Here is a 27,894-nt window from a genome sequence, read left to right as displayed (position 1 = left end):
ACTTAACGTACCTTTAGATTTCTTGCAAATATATCCTCTACCGTCGAAACAATTCACATCGTTCCATCTTCCGTCCCATGGATACATTTCCACACAATCCTCTCCTCTGGTCATTCCGTTCGGTTCACCAGAATTCCAGTTGGTGAAATCAACAGCCGAACCGTCAGTCCATTGCCAGCCATCTTATAAGTATTAATGAAGGTTTTATGTTAAATTTAGCTAGGTCATGTTTCTAGCTTTTAAAATGCAGTTAAAAATTGTCATTGTACATTAGGGAGCTTGTTCGTTACACAGTTATTGGTGTTGGCCAATGACCATCACTGTTTTGAATGCCCGCTGCTAGATCAAGCTTTAGAAACAATAATGCTAAAAACAAACGTTTAAAGAACTCTATACACTACTATGTGCGAATTATTAAATACCTTCTCCCTCAACTTAAAACTGTTCAAAATGATGATGCTAAAAAACAACTTAAAGGCGGTTATATGAAATATGACAAACACCGTTTTCGAATTTTCCGAGTTTCTTAAAACAAACCCAAATTAATAAAATGCAAAAACCTCATTTTTTAACCCTTATTTTAAAACTGTCACAAAACGTTAGCGACAAATTTAAAAATCCAACTAAAAATTTATGGCCCACAACCATCACAAAATATGACGACTCAAAACCAGCACCATGAAAACCAATTGAGCATGGCCGTTTTATTTGTCGACTTAAATGCGACTTATGGTTTTCTCCATCATTTACGTGTATCGTAAGACATTTCAGGGCACCAATTACCGTATGGCAGAATGTGTAGTTTAATAATGCTACCATCCTATCATACAACAATATCTTTCTTACTAAATCCATTGCTTGACAGTCCGATGTACATATTGTGCGAGCCACCCTCAATCGAGTTAATAACAGCGAGGCATTCCTCTTCGCTGTGGAAACTGGCCAGGGAAGCCCCTCTTGCCGCGCATTCGTAACCAGCATCGTGGAATGAGCGATAATCAGATGTATACTGTGCTGTCTGTATGGAAACAAAGTTTTGCCGATATTTTAGGGTTGTAAATTTAAACAGTGCAAAGTCTATGTGCCAGAAAGGTGGTATTTAGAAAATGTCCAATAGCATATAGTTTTATTCAAAGATGTTCACTAAAAACGTTACACAAACATACGTATTTCATTTTGTACTATTACCAGAGATACCATACCGTCTCTATTTAAAAGGTTTGTGTATATTTTGGTTGCCAACTTTTTTTTAAGTATTCCGTTAAATATGGTAGGATTGTGTAATGATTTTGTAATATGTTAAAGATACCGGCCCAAATAGACGAGGCGACATACTTTATTTTTCAAACGTTTCGACAAATGCTTGTGTTATGTTTTTATTTTTGTCAACTATATATGACGTCATAATAAATTTCTATGTCGTGTTCGCTGTAACAAATTGTCGAGAGGAAGTGGCCCCACGCGGCTGAGAAGCCCGCAGTTGGTGTTGAGCGGTGGCTGTGTTGCGTCTGTATATCTGCACTGCTTGTCTTTTTATCGTTTTACTCTTTTAATATTTTAATACAAGTTAATTCGGGTAACGACAGACCGTTATTGCAGCAGAACCGAAAAAAGGCCTAACACTTATGCCATCACCAGTAACATGAAGGGACACACCAGGGCCGGTATCTTCATCATTAAACTTATAAACGGATTTTGTAAAACTTCTCTACATAATTTGGTTTCGAATTTCTCCTTTTTCACCTCAACATAGTAGCAGGACTTTCCGTATGCAACAAAACCGGGATCGCAGTTTCCCTCGCCAGGGTCAGGTGTGGTTGGGATTGGAGTAAGCGCTTGTTTACACACATACGGGAATGATGAAGTAGAACAACTAGTCGAAGTTGACGTCATCCATTTGCCGTCACTGCAAAAATGTCAAAAAACGTTCAATGTTGCCCAGTCACAGCATTGTAACGTAACCTATCTGACGACTGTACCATAAAACTTGTACAAAATGGTTGCATTATCAAAAAAACATTACTTTTTGGAATGGCACTTTTGTATTTACTTTTTTTTAATGACTACTTTTGTATTTAGGATTGCAAATAAAAACAAACTAAATAGGCTGAACAATGTGGCCGAGCCCATAGTGCACAAAAATCTGGTTAAATGCATACGGGTTAATCACATCATATTGTAATTCTGTAGGCTACGGCTATTAATTGTTGAGAAAAAGTTATATAGCTCTTGGTGCATATTTTTTTCAATAGCAAATAGAATATACGATAAACTACATTCGACTGTACAACTTTTTAACAACCGGTTTTCGGTTTAGAAACATCAAAAAAAAAAACATACTGCTAAAATGTACTTCAATACTATAAACTAGTGATGCACCGAACCCGCCTAAAAAGGTTCGGGCCGAAACCGATATTCGGCCATGAGGCCGAATAATTTCGGCCGAATCAGGCCGAACCTAAAATCCCCGTTTTTTGGATGGTTTCAACTGAACCTTGTATTGTTGATGCGAGCGAACTCAATTTTGACAAACTAAAATCGCTTTCACACGTGGTAAACTTTGCTAAACATCTAATATTTTGCAGACAACGTGGCTGGTATTTCATAGATACAACAAAAAGTTAATTAATGATGTTTCGTATGGGCGTAAATGAAATTTAAGGCCTTAATTCCATGCAATAAAAAAGTTCGGTTTCGGCCGAATTTTCAAAAAAGTTCGGGCCGAAACCGAAACATTGGAAAACAGCGGATTCGGCCTAAATGTTTCGGCCAACCGAAACTTCGGTGCATCACTACTATAAACTAAGAAACAAATTAAGCAACCAAAATGGCTCGAAAAACATATTGTTCCCTTTTAAACTGAATGGTATTTACCTTTTCATAATTACACAACCCGATCCGCTGGCCAGAATATCAGTATTAGGTTCGGAAGGTGCCCAGTTTGTGTAATCGACCGGCCATCCGTCATCCCACGTAAAAGTAGTGACCGTGTTGTCGGCGTCAGTCACCTGTAATGTGATATCTTGTATATTGTAAAATACAGACGAAACCGGTTAATCGGAATTGCAATTTGTCAAGCGTTTTGTCCCGATAAAGTGGATTGCTATTTTCCGATTTTTTTCTTAACAAATGATAGGCAACGGTTTTGAGATTCGCAAAACCGTCCCGATTAACCTGTTTTTCCGATTAACGGACGTGCAATAAACCGGTTTCGTCTGTATTAAAATAAAACCGGTTTGTTTTTTTCGTATGTGGTCAAAATTGACAAAAATTTTCGCGTACCAAGAAAGATTACGAATTTTCGAAATACACAACACAGTCTTCTTTTATCACTTTTTTCGCCTAAACCTATCACGATATTCGGTTCTTGTTTGCCCAAATGCTTACTCATTCTTAGTAAATCATAGTACGACAGGCCTCTTAACGCTTCATACCGAATCAGCAGGTCACCAAACATTCCCACATATCGAAAGGCACAGGCTAGAAAAATCTAGTTTACGGTCGGATTCAAACTCAAGACCGTCTGATTCGGCACCAAATAGCCCTGGCGTGCTTTATTATGTATGAATGTATCTTGATCGCTGCAATAACAGTATCCACTTTAAAATAAAGTGTTCAACTTAATATCTTACCTGTTGTGTAAAAGTCATGCCTGTCCACACTCTGTTCGATACGGTGATATCACGTAGAAACCAACTTTTTATCAAATTATTCTCATACGTGTTTGTGACGGTGAGTAGATTTGTACCTACGTATAAAGAAAAATTCTTTTAAATGAGAAAAAGTCAAATAAATAGTTGCAATTTACGCTACACAACCAATGTACATCTCGCTTAAACCGAATTCGGTTCTAAATCTTCGCATAATTCGGACAAATTTTTTGGTCCAAACGGGTCCAGATTAACCGAGGTTTATAGGATTCAACAAAAAAAATCCTGATTCAACAAAACACACAATAATTTTTGAACTAAAGCATGGGTTACTACAATGAAATAATCTTCAGCTATTCAAGAATATACTGGCTTGTTTTTATTCATTAAACAAGGGCGCCGAAAACAAGTTCTCTGGTGTAATATTACCAAGACATTTGTTTAACAGTGTTCAGTATTATGTAGAACTTACCATCTGCTTGACAGGCAGACTTTGCGCTGTCTCTGTTTGCAACTTCATTGACGATTTTATAACATCCGTCAGCCCACAGCTGGTAGCCGCTCTTGCACTGTTCACCAGGTGACGCTGTCGGTTCTGGTAGGGCTGGAGAACGGGTCTTGTAACAGGCAAACGCTTTCAGGTTGTAACAGTTGTTATCATCCCACTGTCCAGCAACCGATGACCCTGAAAGAACTTGCACGCATGCCGTGTCCTAAAAAAGCATAAGTAATCAGGTTAGGCGTTTCAGGAGAAAAACTACATTAGCCCATATCTGTATGGTCCTTACAAAGGCGTTTATAATGCGTTGTTAGGTATTAACTTACATCCCCTATACCAAAGAATATACCCTTCGTAGTCTAGAAATGTATTTGCCTTGTTTGTAATAAGGCTAGGAAAAATTAACGAGTCGAGTAACAGTTTGAAAAACCAGGTGGAAATTTAGATGCTAGTAAGCTTACATGTCAAATTTGACTATACGTTTCTTTAAAATGCGTTTAATACCTAAACTTTAGCGTAGCGTACAAGTATTTGCCGGAAGAAGGCACTTTAATTAACTTACCCCATAACCGTCAGGTTGTCCCAATTTCCAGTTGGTGTAGGTCACGGCTGACTGATCATGCCATACGTAATCACCCGAGATTCGACCACTTAAACCGATCCAAAGGTTTGTCCCGATTTCAGGCAGCTTGCTTGTGATGAACGACTAAAGAATACAGAATATAGTTAAAATCGTTTTTTAAGCAATGTGAGATATCTACTCAATGACAGCGTGTATGAGATTATGGATGATTTGTTTGTAATTTTTAGCTTATTAATATTAAATTTAGATATGTAAGGTAAGAACAATAAAAGTAGTTAAAGTTAGTCCAAAAGAAAATGTAACAAATCGACTAAACCGCCTGATTTGTGCAAATTATATTTTGAAAATACACGTAATGTTTACTGCTAATTGAAAAGTTTTAAGGTTAATTTACTTTGTTAGTGTTTATTTTTTACCTGTTCGTAGGAGTTGACGACGGTAGCAATTTCAGCTGAATTATTGTTACATCTTTCCACAGCAGTGAACCAATCTAACTTGGCATCGTCTCCATAACCACCAAACATCCAGCATTTGTTGCCGTATGCCAGAAAACCTGCCGAAAAAAAAAAAACAGATTAATAAAGAGTTATTGCAGCGGCAACACAAAACCAATTTGAGTCTTTCATCACAGCACTAAGAAGGAAAATATTTTCCTACAGTAACGGTATCGATCGATAAAAATCGTGGAATACACAAAGGGTTTTTTAAGGTTTGGTTTGGGTGACCGCTAAGTAGTTTTACTGCCCAATGCGCCCAAGCTGCCCAATGCGCCCAACAGCGCGGGAAACTATAATAATAATAATAAGTAGTTTTAAGAGACCGCAAGTGTTTCATTTAAATACCAAAAAGTCCAAATGCAGTTGCAAGTCCAAATTTTGGGAAACCGCTGGAGAAATTTGAAAACACCTTAAAAAAAACACTGAATACACATATTACGCCTAGGCATCTTTAGTTCCTTATTCATTACAAAACTTTCATCAACGCACATTTTTCCTAAATTCAGTTACTGAAGGTAAAACCCAAAATAGATTTGCCCTCTTTTCAGAAATACCTAGTAAGTAGGGCACAGTATGAACCAACCAACTTTGTACTAAAACAGTTTTAAAGAGTTTATCATTGACAACAATGGTATGGTAAAGTAGCGCCTAAAGCAGATACGCGTTACATGACTTTTAGAAAACACTGTTTGCCAATTTTTAGATTGAGGCAATTATCTGTTGTTAATATTTATTGTTGTTAATAATTTAAGCTAGATAACTAAGTGATTGTCACAATCCAATACGCTAAATATTGGTCATTAGTCGCCACTGGTTAATCCATTAAAGACATTAAGCTCTTTTTAACAACATGGGTATCGGGAAACTTACCGTCTTCGCAACCTCCCTGTGCCGGTTGTGTCGGTGTGATCGGCACAGAATCGGCGCCGATGTATTTCTCACAAACATATCCCATCGGTACACCGCAATTGTCGTCATTCCAAAGTCCACCAGATGCGTCCATTTCAACACAATCTTGTAGGGTAAAAATATTAAGCATGTTTAAAATGCTGTACTACTAAAGCAGGATAAATTTACCTTTAAGTCTTTTTTTCAGATTAGGAAAATGGACCTTCCTTTTATATAATATTTTTACGTTCGGTTAAAAAAAAGTACAATTTCATGCAGAAAATTTTCACCTAAAATACCCTCACACATATAATTTGATAAATCTAAAACATATTGTTTCGAAATAATAAACCAACGAAGATGCATTTATCGTTATTTCTATCGATATAAGATACGGAAATTCTTTGGTAAAATGCTAAGTTAGCACATAGCGTTTAACTCTACTTTCTAACCTTCCTGGTTATAGTAGTTGTTCGGTTCACCAGATGCCCAGTTCGTGTAGTCAAGTGTGGAATTATCTGACCACTTCAATGTCCGGCCGTCTGCAGTGTTCACTGTCTGTGTGGACAAACAACTTTGTATGTGAAAAATGTCGCACGAAACACTGTTTAAAACGTTGCAATAGGATAAATTATTCTAAACCAAACAGAAACAAAAAAGTATAGGCAAAAAACAACGCGTATTAGGTGATCAATAAGAATACGTATGACTCAATGATCGCCAGACAGAATTTATAAAACACTTTGACGTTTTCCTATGTTAGTAGCATACTTTAATTGTATTAAATAGAATCAAGCACCAAAAAGTGAAACAAACAAGCAACAAATGTACGTTAATCGAGTGATTATACCAGTCGGTCCAAAGGAATAAATGTTAAGATGCCGTCAAGTTTTTTGATAGGGACATCAAAGAGAATCAAAAAGTTTAACTTTGGTAATCATATAACCCAACTTCCTGTAAAGACCAATTACACCATGAATGTTACATATTTTACGCAATGTCTTTAACTATGATTCGATAAATTAAACTTATGGAAACGATCAAAACAGATTGATGTCATGAGTGGAAAAAGTTTTTACCCAAAAATACAGAATAACGCTTCAATCAGAAAAAAATATATTTTATGCATTGTCGACCTTACCAGTAAACCAATCCAAGATGACACAGCGTCCATTCTGGCGACGCGACTTAACAGAAAAGTATTTTCATCTGCACTGTGAATCGCCACAAGATGTCCTCCATACGAGGTGCAGTTCCTTTCTGCCAATGCCCATCCCAAAAGCGGTTGATCAACGAAGAGGTAACACTTGTCCAGTCCGTAACTTGGCATAAAGCGAATCTGTATGGTAAAGTAGTGTGATAGCTGCGATATTATGTTGGCTGGGCCCAAAATCCAGAGGTCGAGGGATCGAAACCATTCTCTGCTACCATTTTTTTGCCTTATTCAAATAGAATCATAAAAATATGATTTATAAACACATTCAAAAAGAGAAATTCAAGAGTTGACATATAAGCACAATAACACTAAATACTAGTAACTAGTTTAATACCAATCCCAACTGAAGACTCACTAAAAGCAAGGTCATGCAAGTTTTAGTTTGCCACTAGAACAAAATTAGTCTTGTATGGAACTCAGTAAGGCACAAAACAACAGCAATTAAATTCAGGTGGGAATAAATTGAATGTTAACAATTTGCACGATATGTCATTTTTACGTAACTTTAAACGTTTCTAAAAATTGGTGTGTGTTTGGCGTCGAAACACCGGTTACTCTACGTATTTTTTCATTTTGTGACCCTTTGTCTCAAACAACGAGTTATGCGCCAAAAATTAAATACAACGATGCTTTAGGACGTTTTCAAAAAGAAAAGACTTGTGTGAAGGGTCATTAACAAGTAAAGGTGCCGAATCCCCTAGTTATAAGACCGTTGCGGTATATAGTGAAAAAACAGCTCTTACCCAATCGCCATCTGTTCCACATTCTGTAGATGGTTGACCACCTGGGGGCGGAAGAGTAGCTGGTAGACTTGGTTGTGTGCCTTTAGGAATTTTACAAATCCAGTTTCGTACAGCGTCACAGTTTATATCGTTCCACCTGTGCAAAATGAACCAGTTTAAATCACGAACATTCCGTTTGGCTGCACAGATTTAAAATTGCCGTGTCAAAAATGTTATAATATAAGAAAAACTTGGTATCAGACCAAAAAACGTCTGCATGGTCGCACAACGGTTAATGGTAAATGTGGCAGTTCTTACATGCCATAGTTAATGAACTGGCTCTCAACACAGGGTTCATTTCCGTTGTGGTCGTTTGGTTCACCGTAATTCCAGTTCGTGTAGCTTACCGGTGTCCCTGTATATAAACACATACTGATTTAAAGAAAGGATAGCTTTGGGTGTTAGGATAGACAATGGCAACCAATTTCTCATAGCAAATTTATTGGCAACACTGTGTATTGTACATGATGTATTAAAAGAAAATTTGCACGTCTTCTTGTCCAACAAACAAAGACAACGCAGTAGACGGGAAAAAGTCGCTTCAAGCATGATCTCTGCACTACAGGTGGCGACCGTTATCACAAAAGGGTAATATGTGTTTAAAAACATATACTCGCGGCCGTACCTTTAATTTGTTGCGTACCAAATACTACAATACTGTATGACTTAACGGCAACAAGTGATTCTAGCCCAGTGGTTCTGGACCAGGGCTCATGCCCCCCCATTATGACTACATAATATTTTTGGTAGGGGCAAGGGTCTTACGGGATTACATAAAGGAGAACGAGGTCCATAAGTTACTTTAGTGGGCCCCGATGCATGAAAGGTTGAGAACCGCTGTTCCAGCCATTGTTGGTTTGCAGAAATATACCAAAAATAGTGACTTAAATCGCCGAAATATTAAATCTTTAAAACACGATAGTACCAACAACAAATCGAAAGTTATAGTGTTAAAAGAGCTTTTATGTTGATGCCTATACAAACCTACCGTCAGTCCACTGGTAGCCTTCGTCAAGGTCAATCGCATTAAGACCGGTCCAAAATGAAACGTAAGTGTAAAGTCCCACTGAATATATCAGGTTGGCAATCTCCTGTTCCTCTTGGTAGCTATGAACTGACACCAGATCTGCTCCCTGCGATCTACAGTGCGTGAGAGCATCCTGCCATGAGACGCGTTCCGCACGATCAGCTTTCTCGTTAATCTGGAAATAATAAAAAGATTGTGCTTGAACGGTGTTTTCTGCTTAAGGTGACCGATGGTAAAACCCAAACACCGGTTTATTCAAAGAAAGTATTGCTCTAAGCAGTGGTTCTTAAATTGTGGTACGAAACTTAATTTGTGCTTTTGGCCATACGTTTTTGCTGCCAACAAAGAATTGTTGTTTTGCTGCTTACGAACAATGCGCACAGTGTTCTTTGTTCCGTCAAATATAACCATTAGTTACAACCTTTCAATGTTTTCAAAAGACCTTCGTCGAACCCTTGAATCAGCCTTGCTGAACCCCTAGGGTTCAAACGAACCCAGGTAAAGAACCACTGCTTTAAACTAAACTTGTTTTCATTTCACCTCAATTTTAAACCTAGTGTAATTCTAACAGCAAAACTGGTAAACTTTTGCAAGAAGAAATTTGACTCATTACAACTTGAATGGATTTTCGTTTTTTATCAATGTAAACGACCTAAACACATTCATCCAATCTTTATAAAAAAGCAACAATAAAAGTTAAAAAAACACGTCCCTGTAGCTTACACAGCAGACATACATTTTCACCTGTAGTAATTACGACCAATTCAATTCAGTTTCGGGCTCGAGGATTCAATTGAATGCAGATTAATTTAAGTAGATCCCCAAACCGCGAATTAAACTGTGCAAGTGACAAACCTGATAACATGCTGCCGTGTTACTGTTGCCCATCCACCCGGTGGCGCAATTTCCCTCTGTGCTAGGTGTCGTTTCCACGGGTTGTGTGTATCCCACTCTGTCCTTCTCACACACGTAGTAACGGTTCTGGCCGCAGATGTCGATTTGCCAATAACCTATAACACAAGACGCCATGCAAAGTATGTCATGCAAAAATGTTAGGTTTCAGGATAAAACAACGTATATTTTTCGTCAAATTGTGGGTTAAATCACACCGAGTTATACCGAATCACCGGTTATCAAGCTTTTTCATATGATAAGGCGTAGGCTAGAAAAATCTAGACTGCGGTGGAATTCGGACCCACGACAGCAGTCTTTCCGGGACTCGCACTCTGCCAACAGAGGTACACAGCCTTAATGGAGAACCCGAAAAAAAGTACCGTTGCCTGCCTCGTATGCTGCACATGTCAGTTTCGTATTAGGGGGGCGCCAAAATGAATGACTATTTTTCCATATAGTGCATCCGCGAATTTAGGTTATTTCGAACGTGCGCCTTTTACAATTCACCTGTTGTATCGTCCATAAAAGTGCATCCATATTCGTATCCAACTCCACAGTTAATCCACCTTCCTTGATAAACAGGATCTATACTGCACCACGGCGCGTCTCCCGCAAAGAGTGGGGGGTCGTACGTCGTGCACTCGTAGAAAGTAATGTCCTGGTACACGAAGGGGAAAGAACAAGAAAAGCGGACCTCTGTAAAGGATATGTAAATTAGGTTATAAACTACTGATATGTAAAGTATTGTTTTCTAAGGTAAACAATGAACGGTTTTAAATGTTCTAAGCGAAAAGATACAAGTATTTGAGTGTAGAACATCACACCGTTTCGACAGTTTCCATTGTAATCGTCAAGTGATGTTTTGCACTTAAATACTGGCTTGTAACTTTTTGCTCAGAACATTGTTCGCTAGCTTTGTGAGTAGCCTTAGTTTCAAAGCCTTAAAGTTTTGTAAACAAGTTGCACTCGAAGATTTAATATAATCATCGTACGCCAGGCCTATAACGGCGTTATTTCGAATCAAGACGGTCTACCAAGCGTTCCTATATGTCAAGGCATAGGCTTAACTTCAAGGATCTGATTTTCTGCGTATAATCAAATCCCAAAAACAGATGCTGCCCAGAAAGGTCGCTTGGGGATGTATTTGTTGACTTCGTACAAGAAAAGGTAGGGTTCGTTTTACTTATATTTTGTATTTTTGCGTTTTTCAAGCCAAAGTGTCATAACAGACAGACAAAGTAAACCTATGCTACAGGATAGTGATCGACGGATTTGTCAGGAATACAATACTAAAAAAATACAAACTTTCCAAATATGCAAAATTGAAATGTAAAAAGTAATTTAGTCAAAAACATAGCTACCAGAGAACCTATGTATATAGCAGTGTCGCAACAGACAACAGTGTACCTCTGCGTCTGTTCAACACCCGAACCATACCTTCGGCTCTTAAATTTTCGTCTTATCTTTCTTTTGGTTACCCTTCTAATCGTCAGTTCTGTGTGCTGTCTGTGACGTCACTCTGCACACCTTGCGTTCACCTTTTTTCCTAAGTGCTTGTATAAACCCAGTTCTAAACAACCTACACTGACGATGACAACAGCGATTTTTGAAACGTCTGCATGAGGTATTGCTGTTTTCTACACTCACAACTAACAAGTACACTGGCAACTATGTTTTTGATTAAATTACAGTGAACCTTGGTTAATTCGGTCCCATTTGAACAAAAAAAAGTTGTCCGGATTAGGCAAAGATCCGGATTAACCGAATCCGGATTGACCGAGGTTTACTGCATTAACTAATTCTTCAATAGTATCAAGGTACGCATAATTCAATAATTTAGTTGATCTAAGGCGAGATAGTTTATACCCTTACCAGGTTCACCCTTATCCCAATGAGTGTAAGTTACTGCTTCCTGAGTTTCCCATTCATAGTAGAGAGAACCGGAATCGGTAGTTTTGGCGGAAAGACCGATCCACGATGTGTAGCCTAACCCAGGTGGTAATGTATTGAGAACCTAAATGAATATACAAATATACATCAAGAAGTTAGAAGATTGGTAAAAAGTTATGGGTTGTCGTTGACGCTAGATAAAGATTCATAACGAAAACGTCGCAGTCACATAACGCCTTATATTACGGTGTAGCTGCAGCGTGTTTAGCCGTCATCCACCAATTATGCCCTTAACTTTTTGCGCTCCATAACGTTTTAACGTTGCGCGGCTATTTCGGCTAGGTTAGCTGATTGTTTTAGTGCAATTGTGTCGCTATATTTTCTATCACCAAGCGAAATAAACCCATCTGTCTCATCTCTCCAGCACACTGGTTCCCAAACTGTGGGCCATGGCCCAGTACTAGGCCACCAAGACATTTTCAATGGGCCACAGAGCCATTTGAACAGATTCTACTGTTTTGTTATACTGTAGATATTATGCGCTTTGTTTTGAAAAACATAATATTTGCAAAGAATTCCGAATCTTGTAGCCAAGTTTCAGGAGTGTGTCTCATTAAAAATAAATTGCTAGAAAATTTCTCCTGTTTTTGAGTTATTTTGTTTGTTTGTGCCCAAATTTCAGCACATGGTGAGCCACGAATTGCTATTAAATAGACATTTGGGCCACAGATCAAAAAAGTTTGGGTACCCCTGCTCTAGCACATTTGCTGTTCAAGTGAAATCCCGAAGGCTTTATACAAATTATTTCCAAGGCAGTGGCTCCCAAACAGTGCGTCCTGGAGTGTAGCAAGGTAACAGCGAGAAAACAGCAACAATGTCTCGAAGTGTGTGTCCTGAAATGCTTGACAAGCTTAGATTGTTGTGTCAAAAATTCAGTTTGGAGAGATTTGCGATTGTTGGCTGGGTTTCTCTGGTTAGCAAGGTACACCCCAAACAAAGTTAGTTTATATTATGATCTTTGAAGTAACCACTGATTTTTCCACATTACTATATAAATATCAATGCTGGTTATGCTGCAGGTGCGACTTGCAGTAAAAAAGTTCGAGAAAGACTGTTCTAAGAAAACCGCTGAAAATCAATATTTTTATGCGATATCGCACAAGTTATGTTAGGATTGAGGTCTTTAATAATGTGAAAAATAGTCTTCTTCTAAAATCAAAAACAAACATAGTGTACGCTTACGATACAGCCATTTGCAATGTAAAATTAACGTTTACTAAAATCTGCAAAAAGGTATTTTTTTACAGCGGGCCGGATAATTTTTTTATGCAGGCGCCTTTTGGTAGAAACGTTTGAAGCGTATTTTTTTAACCTACCAATGAATAGATAAACGATTGTTCGAAATCGTCATGAACCGAAGCAAGTTTTCCACCTTTCTCTTCACAAATCCGGTTAGCGTATATGAACATGAATTCGTCAGTGCTCGCCAGATAACAAGATGAGCCTGAAATTTTAAAAAAGCATAAGCCAAAGATTCGTGCGCATCACAAATCATTTAGCTGTCCCTATTATGAGTTTTGCAGTTCCCTTTTTACTGCTTAAACTTTCTTGTACCATACAATTTTTTTTGATAACAATATTTCTTAAATATTTGCAACACTGTTGAGCCACAAATCAATTTTAAACAAATATTACAGTCACAGTTGAGACAGGTTTGGAAGCCACTGCACTGAAGAAGCAATGCATAAACTTTACAATCAACATACCATAGGCTTTCCAACCAACATCACAACCCTCATCAGCCGGTGGAGGGCCGTCAAGAGGAGGAAGGAGTTGTTTGTTCTTTTTACACATGAAAGGGTGAGTTTCATCACAACTCTTATCATTCCAGTAAGCCTCAAACCGGTATATGTTCACACAATGCTTGTTCTGTAGAAAAGATAACATTGGTAAACACGAAATTAGCTAACTTAGAATGAAATTGACATTTAAGTGTAATAAAAAGAGAAAAGTAAGTGTTTCTTTGTGTTCATTTTTATAAGGTTTGAGTCTAAATAGCGATCGAACACCAGTAATCATTTAATACAAATTTCTTGACAACCGCCTCCTGTAATTGTTTCAAGTGTGATTCTGTGACTTTTCAATCAGTTATCATTTTAAATACTACAACAAAATCTAAAACCACGAATAAAACAGTGATAAGCTTTCATTCAATTATAGATTAAGGATTTTATTTTACGAATGAAATCTGTAACAAATCTCAAAATGTGTTTGCGCGCATTCTACCGAAAAGTCGTATAAGTCGCGTGAAAAAAGTTGAAGGAATTAACCCTTGCTTTTAAAAACGCAAAAATGTCGTCTTAAATCGTTTATCAGAAAGGCGATGAGTTCTTTCTATAGTGTGGACTTTATTTAAAAGGTATACTACATAAAACAATTGTATAAACTCAAGCAGTTTAACACATGAATTGACTCCTGCATCAAATATATACCACAGTAAATACTTAATTAGTTGAAGACTTACGGATTGCTTGGGTTCATCCCAAAACCACTTGGTAATGGTGACCGGACTCCCATCTGACCATTGGTAAAAATTTTCCACGTCTAAATCGTTAAAACCAATCCACACGTCACCTCCAAGATCTAAAGCCAACAGGAGTTATTTAAACATAAAATTCTGTACTAGCTTCTGCAACACCTTAACATGTAACGTAGTCAACAGACCCAACCACTGTTAAGATGGTGATAACGTTTAGTGCGACAGAATTGTATTTAAGATGATTTTGTTGTAAAACCTAAACTAAAACGATATGTAAGCTTAATAATACTAATACTAAGTAAAGTGAATGGCATTTATTACAATATGGTTATGAGTTGGCTATATAGGTATCAGTTGACTCTATTCATCGTGAAAGACCTTATTGATGCATTTACCTTCTTGAATTATTAAACTTAAATCCGTAAACAAAACATTTCCTGACCTGCAGTGTAGACTTGCGATTCGATGAATTTGTTTTCCCCTTCTGTCCATATTGAAGCGAGATCACCACCCATGTTAAGGCAAGATGATCTGGCGTCGTGCCAAGTCTGCTTCACTCCTTTCGGTGATAAATAGTAGCAGTGATCCTGCCATGCGATCCAGTCGTCATCGCATCGCAGCGCTGAAAATTAAAGATAAAAGTCGTGGATTAGATAGCGTGACCGTTATGGTGAAATGTGGTAAGTCGAGCAGGGCTATTAGGCCCTGGTTCTGGTTTATGTTCAAATAAAACGGGCCTGATTCTGACATTACTTCCAACTTATATTCATTTGTGCCGAAATTTTATCTACTTTTGGGCCTGATTCGGCATTGTTTTAAAACAAAACGGGACTTGTGCCAGGTTTTAGGCCCTAATTTCAGGCCTATACTTACAACTCTAGGTTAGCCCTATGTACCAGTCTTCGAAAAAAAGTTAAGCATTTAATCAAACCAAGTTCATAATGCTAATTTTTATGATGTCTTTTAAATCACTTATATCAGGCCCATAAGGGTTTACCACAGTTTATCGCTTGATAACAAGATCACATTTTGTGAAAACTAAAGATTTATTCTACACGCGATTTAGTTGCGATAATTAGCACATTTGGCCAGGCAACCGATTATTGGTTAAGCCTGGCTATCTTCTAACACTAAAAAGGAACGATTTTTAGGTATAACTTACTATTTCCGCTGAACTGAAACGAAGATCCGTATGGTCCAAATCTGTAAGTTTGCAAAAATTACGTTTTCAAAGATGGGATAAAAAAATTTTAACCTTGCAAATTAATAATGTTTTTGACAAACTAAGGTTTACATTTGATTTTAACAAAAATTAGTGTTGTATAAAAATAAAATTAATGAAAAGAAAGCTATTTGAGTTGTCTAATCAGGAGTTCACAATCATAGCATTTCGAAAACTTTTGGCAATCTAATTTTTGTACAATTGGCTTTAAAAACCAACTAAATTCTAAGTCCCAACTATTTGGTGCTGGTAACCACTGTTTTTGTGCTAAATATCAGTCAATATCACAATATTTTTGTAAATGTCTCGAAAACTAATCGGTATGTAGACGGGAAATTTGTGTTGGACATATGTTTGACTTTACAGTTATAACTCAATTCCAAAAACTTCGGTTTAAACTACAGCTTACGATTCTGATGTGATGCCATTCCTGAATATTCCCTGGTAAGCAACTAAACCTTCACTCTGATCGACCGAAATACTTCCACCATGTGAGTTGAGAACTTTACCGGCATGTACAGCTGCTCTACAAACTGATGAGTGCTGAAAATATCGTAATAATAGGAAAACACAAGCCGATATATATGTATATTTCTAAGTCTCGACAAGTGCTGTTGTCAGTCTGAGGATTCCCTGTTTTTAACTGTTTGTTAAAAATACCTCAAGCTCCATACGCTTCATTTAAAGCTTCGTAAAAGTTTATTGAATGTTTTTGTGAGTAGGTACACAGCGCATCTTTTCACCCTTTTTTTATGTAACAATTTTTTTTAAAAAGGGTTTCAAAAACCAGAAAATGCTTTCCACTTTACAAAAATCAAATTTAAATGAAACCATTTGGGCCGTTATTTTGATCAATAAACATATCCGTAAATAGCGTTCTAAACGAACAGATCCGTAATAAAGCGTTCCAAACTAAACCATTTGGATTATTATATCCTAAAGTTTTCCTTACAAAACCGAAACCAACTGAATGTAGTGCCCAACTTCAACAAAAACATTTTTCAATGTGTACTCCCTATTATTAAAAGGATTCTGTTCTAATGCTTAACAAACCTGAGTGTAAATGTCGGTGCCATAAACAGGAGCTTGTTCAAAATCTTCTACACAACCTGGCGGACATTCTGCAGCAATTGCTGTTTGGTCGCTCCACAATGCGGCTGTGTCTGTATTGCATAAAAGCAAGAGGAGATAAAATAATTTGAATGTACAGACAATCCGGCGAATCGCATAACCAGTTTGCATTTCCATGCAATTAAACGAATCATTCGATTAGGCGGTATGCAATTAACTCGATTTGTCTGTATACTGGCTAACTATTCTGAAACTAGACTTTATATATTTTATTAAAGTCATAACTGCCAGAAACTCATGATGATTACAACATGATTCTTGAAACGAATTTTTTTCATATATTTGTTCACTTTCAGCTTTCAGGTAGTTACTTTTTTTTGCAAAACAATTGTTGACAATGTAAGAGCACAGAACCACTACGTGATAAGTAAGCTGGAGACAGTGCATGCAATTTCGACCTGCAAGCTCTCATCAGTGCAGGCGGTTGACAAGAATGTGACTACACTAGCCTATATGTAAAAGTCATTGCCTTGTCACAGCTGCGCTGGTTGGATCTTATAGGTCGAAACCATGTGTACTGTCTCCAGCCTAATTCTTCCTCTCATTTAACAATTTTTAACCAGCATTAAAATTAAGCAATTAATTGTTTTGATTACCAGAACAGGAAAGCAGTCCATCCACATAGCAACCGTTCAATTCAAATTGCATTTTTATTCCTCCGCTCCAGGTTTGGGGCAGAATTCGGACAAACTTTGCTGAGATTGGTTCTCTCAGAATGTCGGTATATTGACTCTGACCGGAGCTGACACCGATAAACATCTGAAGAAGACAAATCAATGAAAACATTTAGATTTAAAATCACATTGTGATTCAAAGATATCCGTTGTATTTGACCAAGTAAAAATTTAGTCAAAAGAGCACAAAACTAAAGAAGGTTATGTTTTTTCAAACTAACTGAAGCACTAATGGACATAAATTTAACGATTATGTTCCTAAACTGATAACCCGATTATCTACATGCAAGCATACACGACTATGCCAAAAAATACAAAGGCTTCCAAATACAAAAAATGTTTATCGTTAATCACTTAAATTACTAAAACCTAAAGGACTAAAAACTTTCTTAGTGAAGAAAAACATTTGTTTTTGATAGATTTGTTAATATCCAGTTGTATCCGAATGAAAACTTTTGTGTTTTGTTAGCTTGCTGTGAATGTAGTCATGGTTAAGTTTTGGTTCTTGTGGAATTGTTAATGCATGAAGCAAACATATAAAGCCTAAGCTGACATTAACCACATGGGGCCTTATTTCTACGACAATTGATAAAGTGGGGTTATAGCAGTTTAAATTGGGCATTCCTGACCTTTGAGCCTTGTCAAACAAACCCTTAACACAACCAACCACCTTTCTCGAACAAATTTACCTCAAACCGTGTGCAAATAATATCTAACCGAGAGCAAATAGGAAAAGTGCGTGGTATCAGGCCCCGACAAAGAGCACATATTGACAAATAGTTGCAACATCATACGAGGTATGAGCTTGTCAACATTTAGTGCCAGGCAGTGGCATGTTAACCACAAGGTCGAAAGCCTTTTTTCACTCTCTTACGCACGTAACAGGGGTGCTCTTTAACCTTTTTTCCTCTCATGCCCCTTTTTGCTGCCATACCTGGTGCAATCGTGACTTGATGTAACAATTAGGGACCGTTTAGACCGGTTTACGAAAATAAAATGAAAACGTTAAGCAGGAAAAACACCAGTGTCAATAGATGTTGTCAAGTGGCATTACGTTTGTTATCATACAAACACTGCAAATTCCTAAGGCCTATACAACTTTTTGGGGTGACCCCTTGTGTACAATTTGGGGTGTACATATACCGTTAAAATAAAACGTCGCTCTATCAAACAGCCGAGTCCAAGCCAAAAACCTAATTTGCGCAACTAATAGCTGGATGGTTACGGCGTAAGTAGGGTCCTTTTTGATCTTTGGCCAGGTTCGGACATCAGTTAAATAAACCGGTCCTGATTTGGGCATACTGCGGATTTTCATGGGGTTTAGGCATTCTCAGTTTCGGCCACCAATTTTATGCCCGATTACAACTGTGGTAAATTCAACTCCGACACACATCAGTGATTTGTACTCACGTGATCTGCGCCACCTGGGTCTTGGTATGTGATGAAATTTGATCCATCATTACTGAAGCTGACTTTGTACGAAGTTACGAGGTTGGAGCCGCTGTTGTACATGGTCACTCCTGATACCTGATTGGTGGAAGAGGAAAGTAAAGTGGGCGTTAAATGGGCGTGACTAGTTACTGACCAAGCGTTCACATTATAGGAAAGTTTTTTACACTTTATTGAGATACTGCGTTTGTGTTTGTAGCGATTAGTGAATTAGCTATAACAATCCAAGTTAATTATAGTTTTAAACGAAATGGTGTCTATTTATTTTACACATTTATGAAAACAATCATCCCAAATTTAACATTTTTTAAGTGTATTGCTGTACCCTGTACACATAATGACCAACCTTGAAATAATCAGCAAATTGCGCTTGCACAAATTGTCCTACATTGGAACCCGAAGGAGTCCAACCGCTTGGGACGTAGCCTAAAGTAAAGCAAACATACAATTTATTGTTGGCAGTAAAACATACCACGGCTTACAAATACCCATTGTAAGTTAAACAAACATTTTACAGGTGCACTGGCTAAAAAAATGCTGATTTGAAAAGTTGTGCTTTAAAAATCAGTCGTATACAGTTGTGTAGGGCAGGGGTCGGCAACCTTTTTTACTGCGAACCGTTTTTGAAACTAAAATTTTTTCTCGGACCGGCCTTCAAAAAAAAAATAACAACAAATATTCACCCCTTTAAACGCCTAAACAGTTTATCAAATCCCGGGATACACGGGCAAAATGTTAGAACATTAAACATAAAAAGTATACGGTCCGGTAACGAGCTCCTTGCAGACCGGCACAGGCCGCGGACCGGTGGTTGCCGACCACTGGTGTAGGGTACATTGATTTAAACGGGTATTGTACAATAGATTTGTACTAAAGGTACCTGGACAAACAGGAACATCACAGTATTCCCATTCTACACTGGTATCAGTTGTATAACACCAGGGTCCATTTCGGTTGTTCGGATTTCGGCAGTGGTTGCTTCGTAAATCAGCGTTCGGGTAATTTTGAGGTGTACTAAAATGTAAAAAGGTATTTGGTCAGCAAATTGAAGGTCTGGCATAAAACAGACAAGTCGATTTACTTGTCTAGCCAGAAACTCTAAAAACGTGAATTGGGTATCTAAGTTTAAAGTTATTTTAATCAACATTGCAACTGTTTCGTTCTTTGAGGTCAGTTTTATTTGTAATCTCTAAAGTAGCAAAACTTGGACTCGAAGTCACAACAAAATATAAATTGAATATTTAAATCGTTGACAGCATCTGCAAGCATCAGCATAACGGGTAAATATTTACTGTTGACATTTTGTTGACAAAAACGCAGACACATATTTTTCTATCTTAGCCTAATCCAACAAATTTTCGAAAATTCCTTCATATGCGTGCAACTGGGGCGTATTGAAAATTCTAAACATTTTCCGTATTTCTGATCTCTTACAAGTCGTGTCTATGAGGGTCCTGAGACGACCACGCTTGGCACGTCAGTCCACTAGTTGTCCTTGCAATCCAGCCTCGGTAATCTGCACCATTGTTTCCAGAATCGGGAAGACATTCCCCTGAAAAAATAACAACTCGTATTTGAACCAAAAGGCACCAGCTAAAAACGTTGCTGGTAATGGCATGGTTGGTTAACCTAAGGCTCAGGCAGAACCTAACCTACAGTGGGATGTGAACTCACGACAGAAAACTTTGTGGTAAAAGCTCTACAAACTTAGCAGCATTGGCTGTTTAATTTTAAAAGCGGGTATAAAATCATCAAAGGCGAGTATATAACTTTGATATTCCTTAACTATTCGCAGAAGACAAAATATTTCTGCCACATTAATCGGTGTTTTGGGGTGATGCAAACACAAGAAAATAACATGGTAAGTCAACTGTTTAGACTGTTTTAGAACGAAGGTTGAGGCAAACTTCGGGACTTCTACAAAAGTTGTTCTGGCCATAAATACCAAAAAAAAGTCAACGTTACCTGTATCTACTGGCGCTCTTGCTTGAGTGCCGTCACCGGATGATGCTGATATCATGTTGTTTGGAATAAAACCGGAATTCATTCCAAGCTTGTGAAGGCAATCTGTTAATAAAAAAATAAACGAATAAAGAGAGAGTCATTATGACGAAGAAATAGCGTCGAAACTACTATGTAATAGGTGTCACCAAATGTCCACCGTGAATGCAGAACAATGTGTTTTCAAAAACTGTGCGAATTCAACTAATCAGGGCAGTGCATGGTTCCAAGGAAAAAATTGAGAGGAGGAATTTGCTTTAATTTGTACATGTGCTTTGTAAATAGACACCTCATCTCTGGGAATATAACTTGCAAAGTTGATAGAAGACCTAATTTTAAATGATCTTTGTATAGTTTAGCATCTAAGTCCATTGGGAGGAACAGTGTTTTTTTAAGGTGTTTTTGGGGGCCGAAACGGTCCCCCAAATTTCTCCAGCGGTTTCCCAAAATTTGGACTTTGGATTTTTTGGTATTTAAATGAAACACTTGCGGTCTCTTAAAACTACTTAGCGGTCACCCAAACCAAACCTTTAAAAAAAAACCTGGGGAGGAATGAAATTTTTTTGAATTGTTCGCTGAGGAATTCGTTAATAAAGGTCGGGTGTATTAGAGCGTAAGTACTTTGTGGACATAATCTTGGGTAACATATAAAAAACAAATTAAACTTGCGAAAACAACACAAATGCGAAATATATATAAAAAGGATTCGAGTATATGCAAACAACTATTTTATGACAAAGCATAAAGCGCCGTATAAACATTACCAAAATATTATTTTCTAGTCGATACAAAAATGAAGCAACATTTGCAATAAAGAATCACGTTTCCCGCTCTGTATACTGCTTACTGGCTTTGCATCCAATGTACTCCAGCCGTAGACAAGGGGCGTCAAACCACGTGACCGGATGACATCTGACGTGGCGTGCGATTACTGGTCGAGGAAATAGATTGGTGACCTGCGTGTTTTGATCCGAATTGCCATCAAAGACCTAGCGAAAAATCCGAAATCATTGAAATGCCTAAAACACGTTACATTTTTCTGTCTGTTTTGAACATAAAATATCAAGTGATTCATAAAAGCAGCAGTGCCGGTAAGTTTTATTATGATCTAGTTTGTTTGTTTTGTTATGTTCCTAGGTTGTCAGTAACATACTCTAATTCTATTTTTACCAACTAACTTAAGCAAAGTTGTGGGGTCAGTCAGCAAAGTGACACTTTCTTAGGTAAAGTTAGAGTCGTTTTTGTTGAGTGCAAGAGTCGGAGTCGAGTTATTTTTGGCGACTGTGACTTCTACTTTTTACTTTATAGAGCTCTTCTGGTAATTGCACTGTATCGTACACTTCACTATTCGCATTTAGTGATATTTACCCAGAAAAAGGCGACCTGTATAGGACGTCGAAACGTTGGTACAAAAAAACAATTGCTAGAAGAGCTCTATAAGGTTGATAAAGGCGTTATGTGTCGGAATAAATTTTTTTAGCCAAATTCCCAATCCTTAATATATGTGTGTTACTACATATATCAACAGAGGGGTGTAGTTGTGTGTCATTCAAGATATACGGTCTATAATTACCACAGGTTGACCATCACTGTCAGAAATAAATTCCCATTTCCCTGCTGCGGCGTCTTGGCTGTATGAAACCTTGTATGTCGTAACCCACTGTCGTTCAGCGTACTGAATAATTCCGTTGCGTCCCTATAACAGAATATGATGTTTCTTCATGTAAAAGATAAAATCAATCAAATTAGATTTTCTACAATAAATAATAAATTTTCGTCCATTTGTCTCAAGTACACACTTTTTAGCGTTTTCTGCCTAAAGGTAAAACTAATAATTATAAACAAAGCAAAAAGAGCTTTTTGGTTAAAGTGATTTGCTTGAGAGCACCTAGCAGAGGTCTAGAAATTACGGCACGTGGGACAAATCCAACCCTCTGAATTATTCTATAAAGCCGCGGTCCAAATCAAAATTAGGAAATAAATTCCGTAAACGAGTCCAAACCTGGCCCTACTTCATAAAAAGATTCAGCAATGTGCCCTCCGTTAGAGACCAACACACTAGTTTCGTATGGGTGTTTTATATGTATTTTTACACTAACCTGGGTTATAATTCCTTTTATTTCAGAGTGATAGGGAAAATCAACTTGCAGCCATGGTTCAGCTTCACCGAGGTTAGGTGACCAAGCACCGTGTCCGTTTCCATACGACACCCCGCCCTCCACTAAAATAGAGTGAATAGGGTATGTAAAAAAGTCAGAACACTTGCATGTTTAGTGCTAGGTTGCTATAAAGGGCGAACCATTAAAACCAAAATTGCATTTCGAAATACCTCACATAAATAAAACACAGTTATGAGAAAATAAAAAAGCTAATAAGTAATAACCTTCTTTAGTGAGATGAACATAAACTCATAACTGGGATAAGCTTAAAAGCGTCTATGCAGACCAGTGACGGCATATTCATGTATAAATCATAGTATGCCAGGATTATTGAAGGCGCCATATTGAATTTGTTCGGCATTCGCATATGTTCGTCTGGAAAAATTTATCCTGCGATGGGATTTAAACCCACGACCGGTTTAACGCCTTCAATCTGCCTAGCGTACTATAGTTACGTTATATAACGTTCTTTAGTGATTAGAACCTAGTGGTTTTATGAAAATAAATTACATGTTATTTAAAAATCATTTCTTCCTCACCGTCAGTAATAATGACGTCAGCAGGAGTGTTAAGGCGCCCCCTATCGGCAGTAAACCACTGGTCTCTTTCGGTTGAAGCCGTGATAGCTGAATCCGGTAGCGGGCCGCCATATTCAATACCCATGTGTCTGTATACAAACGGTCATGCTTGTTTAGAACATCAAACGATTGTATTAGAACTAGATGGAACAAAAGTGAAATATCGAACAACAAACGATACTGTATAAACGGGTAGAGCTGCTAACACCATACCTCATGTCAGTCGAGAAAAATTGCTTATTACCGATAGATGACGCATAAAGCTGAAATATTAATTAACCAGTTTGACAGGGCTAAGCTTAGAAACCAAATTTTGGTAAGTTTTGGGTTGGAAAGTAAGTTTATAAGTTAGTTTCAATGATTTTTTATTACCAAACCCTAACTCAACCGAAACAGCCCTAACCGTCAGCATTTTTACACACATATTATTTAAAATCGATAAAAGGCTCTTTGTGTCACCCATATAAGTTACCTAAAACTAAACGAAGGAAAACCGCATTTAAACACATGTAATTAAAGCGAAGTTAACGCATTAATAAACAACAAGCTTACTGAGAGTGAACAAACGACAGCAAACGAACAAACAATAAAACAATTTTTGAGGTTTTTAATATATAACTTACTTGAAACAACAGGCCTCATTGCTTTTGCAGTTATCATCTGCGATGTCCACCCCCACAATGTTGTCCATATTTCCCACTTTCTCACAAACCGACGGTAAATAAGCGTAACAATCGTTATCATTCCACGTTCCGTCGTGCCATATTTCCATGCAATCTTCTGTGCCTGAGTTATTAGGTTCTCCTGGAAGAAAACAACCCCAATGTTAAGGATTGTTTAGTACAGTGGTTCTCAACATTTCCTGGACCGTGGACCCCATAAAGTAACCCTGTAAAACCTGTGGCCCCCATAAAAATGTAAATGACAATCTCATGTTGGAATTCTGTGCTAATTTCGGCATTGAACAAGTCGAATAGAGTAAATAAGAATCTGCAATCGTGAAAAACCTCAGTATAGACAAATAGTATGTGAAATAGTCGATTAAATTAGGGAATAAAGATAAAAAGAAAATGGCATTTAATGGGTGTTTCTGGTGAATCTACACCCGTGGCACCCCAGAACACAGCTTGTGCCCCCAAAGTGGAAGGCACAATTGGTGGATCATGATTAACGCGCTGCCGCTACAGCTAATTATTGTAACAAGTGCAAAGTCAAAACAGTTTGCTTAAATATCTTGATTAAATAAATAAGCTACTATACTAGTTCTTACTACATATGATTTATACCACAACTATACTACATATGATCGAAAATACCGTCATGCCAGTTGATATAGTTGAATGGAGACCCATCAGCCCATTCCCAACCCTGATCAACCAGTTCAACGTTGTAATTGTTTAAGTCGTTGCCTCCCAACCAGAATCGAGTTTCAGTTGGTATTCCGGCAATCAAAGCTAAAGTATTACATAAAACAATACTTTAGAATCATCTTTTTGTGTAATTTTTAGGAACAACAGTATCTTGCTAGCGATTGAAGGTTTCATGCGTTTAGATTTTTTTACATAAGCTATTGCTACCAGGCATAATGTCAAGTTTAAGGAGAGCTTTTCTGGCAAATGTAATTTTATTAGAGGGCCAATCATTCGTTATCGCGCGGTGTTTTCGTTGCATTGTGACGTGTTTGCGTACCATTTTTCTTCTTCTTTTTATTGTGCACTGTACTAGTCGCATTCAGTGTTAATACCGTGACGAAGACGACCTGCATAGGACGTCAAAATGTCGGAATAAAATTACATTTGCCAGAAGAGCTCTCTTTAAACTAGATTTTTTACGTTTAGAAAAGTTTAATAAAACTTTATTTGAACGAGAAATTTTGCTATTACGATCAAAAAGATATGGGTCAAAACTTAGGTGCAGGGAAAATAGATTCTTTATAAAATGTTGTATATCACCATCAATGTGTGCGTTCTCGGCCGGGGAGCTGATAGCAGCGAGATCACCACCACCACTTTGACAAGCAAATCGAGCATCGGCCCAGTTTCGCAGCTGGATGTTCACCTGACAAATACAGATTGGTATTAATTGGATTATCGTGCTAGAACACACGATATTTGCGTTTCATTGCACGCGAACAAATTTGAAGCATACAAAGAGAAAATATCAATGTTTTTCTTAATTGTTTTGAACATTTTTTGCTTTTACAGCCATTTACCTACATTAAAAAAATTAAATATTGTTTGAGAAAAACTGTTGACGACATTTTTATCTAATGTGGAGAAAAACCATTTTAAAACTTTTGACAGCAGTTTATTTAACTAACCTTGTAACACCTATCACTAGAGGGATCCGAGATCCAGCCGTCTCCACCACATTTATCAAGATCCGGAACTGCAATAAACGTTCACATTTTAAACAATTTAGGAATTTTTGGCAACTGGTTGATATGTCGTTGTTGTGAAACTAACGGCGATCCATTTAGTGATTAAGCAATCGCAAATATCACAAGGTGTTTTTAATTATTACTTGTTTTTATGTTTGTTACTGATGTAGTTGGTGACCCCTGGTTCACAGCGTGATTATGTTCAACCTCTTGTTTTCGATGGGCCTCTAACAATTAACATGGTTTGACCATGGAAATATTGCGTTTCTTTGTTGCTTACTAAACACGCTTACATTTGGATTACAACAAACAGTGAGTGTGAATAGTGCATTACAGAAAACATTGATATTTGGCTGTGATGTGTTACGCTAAAATGTAGAAACTACTCTTCTGAAACCGCGATCTTCCTCTTTTGTGTTACTAATACTGGGTAAGGTAATAAGGTCAAAAGCAGTAGTTAAAACTTACCGTAGGTTGGTGGGGGAATAGTCACGTGATCCACTGGAACTGAAAAGTAAAAAATAACCTTAAAAAAAATTCATAAACAATTTTTTAATTTCTGTTTTATTCAAATAGAATTAATGCTTTTTAAAAAAAAAAAAACATATAGTTTAATGCATTTGAATAACACCGAAACTGACTATGCCTTTTTAATATATATATGCGGAATTAAATTTATGTTTTGAAAATGAAAGATCGAACTGATGCTGATCTTTTTGAGCAATTTTTCGATAATTACTAGCAAGGACAGGTACGTCAATTGTTATTACCTAGTAGCATAGATGAATTCCTCGAGTCTGTCTGTGATTACTGGGATTTTAAGGTTTAAGGCCACGCCTCACCTATTCTGTGCTATGCTACAACTAGGCATAAACCACAAAGGAAACTTGATCACAATGGCCAAGAAGCTGATAGGGAACCAAAGTGGCATCGCACAGAATAGGTGAGACATGGCTTTTAAGCCTGACTGTCTGCAGCTTATCATTTATTGGCTTAATGCTTTTATTGTAACCATCATAAACAAACACATCAACTTACTGTCGTCCTTTTTGCACACAAACCGTGTCATCTGAGTACATGGACCATCTGACCATTCCCCGATTTGGCTTATAGTTACACAATTTCCATCTCCATCCGGTTCGTCGGACTTCCAGTTATACATTGTCGGTGTTTCGTTATCTATCCAAGTCCAGCTGGGATCTGAGCCTTGCAACCCAATCCAACTAGTTGCTCCAAGATTGCCTAAAATTATCAGGTGTTTTTTAATAATGGGCGCTAAATGTACACTTGAAATATGCAGAGGTAAAGAGTTTACGCAAGTGATAATGTACGGTGAATTGAATCAAAAGCCTTAAGTGTGCATTGTAGATTTGTTTTTTTTTTGTTCCTTTTTTACCAGTTTATATCCTGATAACTAACACTCCTGCAATTGTCTAAAACTAGGGATATCATTATATGGCGGCTAAGTCAAAATAACGTATATTAAATTCCCCAAAGAAAAAAAAAACTGGTTCAAGTTTAGTGAAAGCTTCAGTTTTGTAGCATTGTCGCTTGTTTCCGCTGTTCGCCATTCAACCCTTTTGGCAAACATCATCTGAGATGCTGACATGTGGCATTATCAATAAATGATAACTTATACTCAAGCTAAACTTTCTAGTATTAGGTTTGATTTTGACGAGTTAAGAGTAAATCGTCAGTAGTTAGTATACTAACGAAAAAAACTGGTTTATTGACAAATACGGTGTTTGTAATTTATAGCATGAGTGTGTAGCCTTTAACATTGATGATGCAAAAACAATTACATTGATCAGACCGCCGGCCGCACCTTTATATAA

At 37.5% G+C, this 27,894-nt stretch overlaps 1 protein-coding gene across 1 annotated transcript in view; it reads right to left on the bottom strand.

Moving 5' to 3' along the window:
* Window positions 1-27,894, bottom strand: part of LOC145204317 (uncharacterized) — a 38,072-nt gene that overhangs the window by 3,326 nt on the left and 6,852 nt on the right. The window contains exons 9-48 of the mRNA XM_080076811.1: window positions 27,098-27,301; window positions 26,528-26,566; window positions 26,000-26,067; window positions 25,632-25,737; window positions 24,996-25,133; window positions 24,303-24,483; window positions 23,641-23,768; window positions 23,042-23,163; window positions 22,516-22,638; window positions 21,790-21,931; window positions 20,907-21,008; window positions 20,376-20,493; window positions 19,822-19,955; window positions 19,288-19,367; window positions 18,903-19,019; window positions 17,415-17,577; window positions 16,741-16,850; window positions 16,097-16,230; window positions 15,628-15,668; window positions 14,908-15,087; window positions 14,451-14,569; window positions 13,693-13,855; window positions 13,303-13,430; window positions 11,909-12,050; window positions 10,544-10,732; window positions 9,998-10,152; window positions 9,104-9,317; window positions 8,374-8,470; window positions 8,077-8,212; window positions 7,259-7,456; window positions 6,570-6,675; window positions 6,100-6,243; window positions 5,149-5,285; window positions 4,712-4,855; window positions 4,123-4,363; window positions 3,633-3,748; window positions 2,875-3,008; window positions 1,744-1,906; window positions 847-1,018; window positions 12-182 (exon numbers count right to left, since the gene is read on the bottom strand). Coding sequence (XP_079932937.1) covers window positions 12-182; window positions 847-1,018; window positions 1,744-1,906; window positions 2,875-3,008; window positions 3,633-3,748; window positions 4,123-4,363; window positions 4,712-4,855; window positions 5,149-5,285; window positions 6,100-6,243; window positions 6,570-6,675; window positions 7,259-7,456; window positions 8,077-8,212; window positions 8,374-8,470; window positions 9,104-9,317; window positions 9,998-10,152; window positions 10,544-10,732; window positions 11,909-12,050; window positions 13,303-13,430; window positions 13,693-13,855; window positions 14,451-14,569; window positions 14,908-15,087; window positions 15,628-15,668; window positions 16,097-16,230; window positions 16,741-16,850; window positions 17,415-17,577; window positions 18,903-19,019; window positions 19,288-19,367; window positions 19,822-19,955; window positions 20,376-20,493; window positions 20,907-21,008; window positions 21,790-21,931; window positions 22,516-22,638; window positions 23,042-23,163; window positions 23,641-23,768; window positions 24,303-24,483; window positions 24,996-25,133; window positions 25,632-25,737; window positions 26,000-26,067; window positions 26,528-26,566; window positions 27,098-27,301 — 5,499 coding nt within the window. The remainder of the gene's footprint in view (window positions 1-11; window positions 183-846; window positions 1,019-1,743; window positions 1,907-2,874; window positions 3,009-3,632; window positions 3,749-4,122; window positions 4,364-4,711; window positions 4,856-5,148; window positions 5,286-6,099; window positions 6,244-6,569; window positions 6,676-7,258; window positions 7,457-8,076; window positions 8,213-8,373; window positions 8,471-9,103; window positions 9,318-9,997; window positions 10,153-10,543; window positions 10,733-11,908; window positions 12,051-13,302; window positions 13,431-13,692; window positions 13,856-14,450; window positions 14,570-14,907; window positions 15,088-15,627; window positions 15,669-16,096; window positions 16,231-16,740; window positions 16,851-17,414; window positions 17,578-18,902; window positions 19,020-19,287; window positions 19,368-19,821; window positions 19,956-20,375; window positions 20,494-20,906; window positions 21,009-21,789; window positions 21,932-22,515; window positions 22,639-23,041; window positions 23,164-23,640; window positions 23,769-24,302; window positions 24,484-24,995; window positions 25,134-25,631; window positions 25,738-25,999; window positions 26,068-26,527; window positions 26,567-27,097; window positions 27,302-27,894) is intronic.

Source organism: Phallusia mammillata, chromosome 8 (assembly GCF_965637545.1).
Source record: "Phallusia mammillata chromosome 8, kaPhaMamm4.hap1.1, whole genome shotgun sequence".
NCBI lineage: Eukaryota > Metazoa > Chordata > Ascidiacea > Phlebobranchia > Ascidiidae > Phallusia > Phallusia mammillata.
Note: the sequence above shows the minus strand (reverse complement) of the source record. Positions and strands in the feature narration are given on the sequence as shown.